Source organism: Halyomorpha halys, unplaced genomic scaffold, assembly GCF_000696795.3.
Source record: "Halyomorpha halys isolate HHAL.00 unplaced genomic scaffold, Hhal_1.1 Scaffold529.1, whole genome shotgun sequence".
NCBI lineage: Eukaryota > Metazoa > Arthropoda > Insecta > Hemiptera > Pentatomidae > Halyomorpha > Halyomorpha halys.
In genome coordinates this window covers 87,467-89,372 of record NW_027116277.1, presented here as the reverse complement: position 1 = coordinate 89,372, position 1,906 = coordinate 87,467, and the positions used below count along the sequence as shown (strand labels likewise).

The 1,906-nt window shown below is 26.4% G+C and overlaps 1 protein-coding gene across 2 annotated transcripts in view; it reads left to right on the top strand.

The window, feature by feature from the left end:
• Rhp (rhophilin) overlaps window positions 1-1,906 on the top strand; it is a 96,822-nt gene that overhangs the window by 7,495 nt on the left and 87,421 nt on the right. Inside the window, exon 1 of one of the 2 annotated variants that reach the window (XM_067053082.1) lies at window positions 674-852. The exons of the other annotated variant lie outside the window; for it this stretch is intronic. Coding sequence (XP_066909183.1) covers window positions 805-852 — 48 coding nt within the window. The 5' untranslated portion in view covers window positions 674-804. Of the gene's footprint in view, window positions 1-673; window positions 853-1,906 lie in introns of those variants that run through there. 2 annotated transcript variants of the gene reach the window in all.

The following is a 1,906-nucleotide window of genomic DNA, read 5'->3' as shown; positions in this document are numbered from 1 at the left end:
CTACTTCCAAATAAGATTTATCTATTTTTTTATTATTAATTTAATATTGGTTTTATTTAATATGTATATGTGGTTTAATTGAATACGTTCAGCCTTTATATTTATTGCCCTTGATTATGGCAGATTGCATTATTTTAATAAATGTAATTAAATATAATTAAGTACGTATTCAATTAAACCATAAAATAATAAAATTATATAAATAAGTAAATCAAAGAGTTAAATAATAGTAAAATGAGTAAACGGCTAAATGCTATTATTTAATACATTGATTTACTTATGTTTTAAATTATTATATTATTATTATACATTATATTTTAGATTTATCCATTTTTATTATTAATTTATTATTGTTTTTCATTTAATATGTATATATGCTTTAATTGAATAAGTACAGCCTTAACAATTATTGTTAATATTACCTTACATTGCCTTAACAATGTAATTTAATATTAACAGTTACATTGCGATATTTGATGGGGAAAAAATTGTGGAGGGGGTTGATAAAAGAATTATAAAATGTTTTGGTGTCTAATATTAAATAAATTTGGTTGCCCCGTAACTAGACTTTTTGGCCGGTTTTTTCTTTCCCTTCGGCTTAGTTCGCCTACGGACGATGGTAGCCGATGACAGCTTAGGTTCGGCTTCATTCGGCTTAGTTCGAGTGCATTCCACAAGTTGCCAGGTCAGTCTGTGTTTGGCTTTTGTTGTGTGTTGTTCGTACTCCATATCAGTTAAGTTGTATATTATTGAGTCCAGTCTGGTTAGAGGAGGTAATCAATCGTTGTGAATTGATAAGGAGAAATGGCCCAAGCAGCCGTTATAAGGGCCCATAACAGAGCCCAAGCTAAGGTAAGACTAATGAATATTGTTTCTCTTTGATTTTCACCTAATTTCTGTTTATAATTTGTTATAAATATCCCTTATTATCAATTTCATTATCAGTATATCCACAAAAATAATTAAATGTGTAAAACAACAACTTGATTCTCTAACAATAAAATTTAATATGTTTATCATAAAATACGATTTTTACAATTATGTTTAGAACAAACTCTTGTCCATTAGTATAGAGGCCAAATAAAAACCAAATTAAATATTTATTTTTAAGAAATACTCAAATTATTAAAAGTATTTGTTTTCTTTGGTAGAAATAAATGAGTTTCTAATTGTTGGTTTAAAAGACAACTTTCTGTGTTGGAAGATGATAGTTCTCTGAAAGAAAACTTTTTTTTTCTTTCCCACTGTTTTCGTATCTGATTGGTTGTTGGATCCCTACAAAAATGAAATCCTTTGGGCTCATTTTTTTATTAATTTAATATTACTGAATAAATGTGAAATTCTCAGTTAGACATTCCATGTTGAAAATATTTGATTCTGAAATTTTCTCTTATACGTTTTATTTATTGGTTTGTATTTTACAATGAAGTTTTCTAAATAATTACTCACTTTTATATATCTCTTATTCTATTGTAATTTATAATAATATTGCACCAAAAAAAAATTAGTCAACAATAGTCTTAAAACTCGCAGTTCTTTTGAAGTAAGATGGTTTTCTAAATCAAAAACATTTATCTGTAGGTAAAAAATGAAGGTTTGTTAGAAATAATTTGTATAATAAACGGTATGTTCTCGATTTCTCATGTACATAAGCATATCATAATGTTTTCAATCAGATGAAGTAGACAGAGGAACGATGTCCTACTTAAGTGCTACGATAGGTAGCAGGAACTTTTTTATTTTTTGTGTGTCATCATTAAGAATATTTATCTATAATATCTATAAGACTTGATTTTTTATTTAACCGTAATATGGTGTATAGTGTTTTTAAAAATTCTAAAGAAATTTTTGAACAAACATTATTGAACTTTTCATTAAGGCAATAGTTATAACTGTAAATTGTACC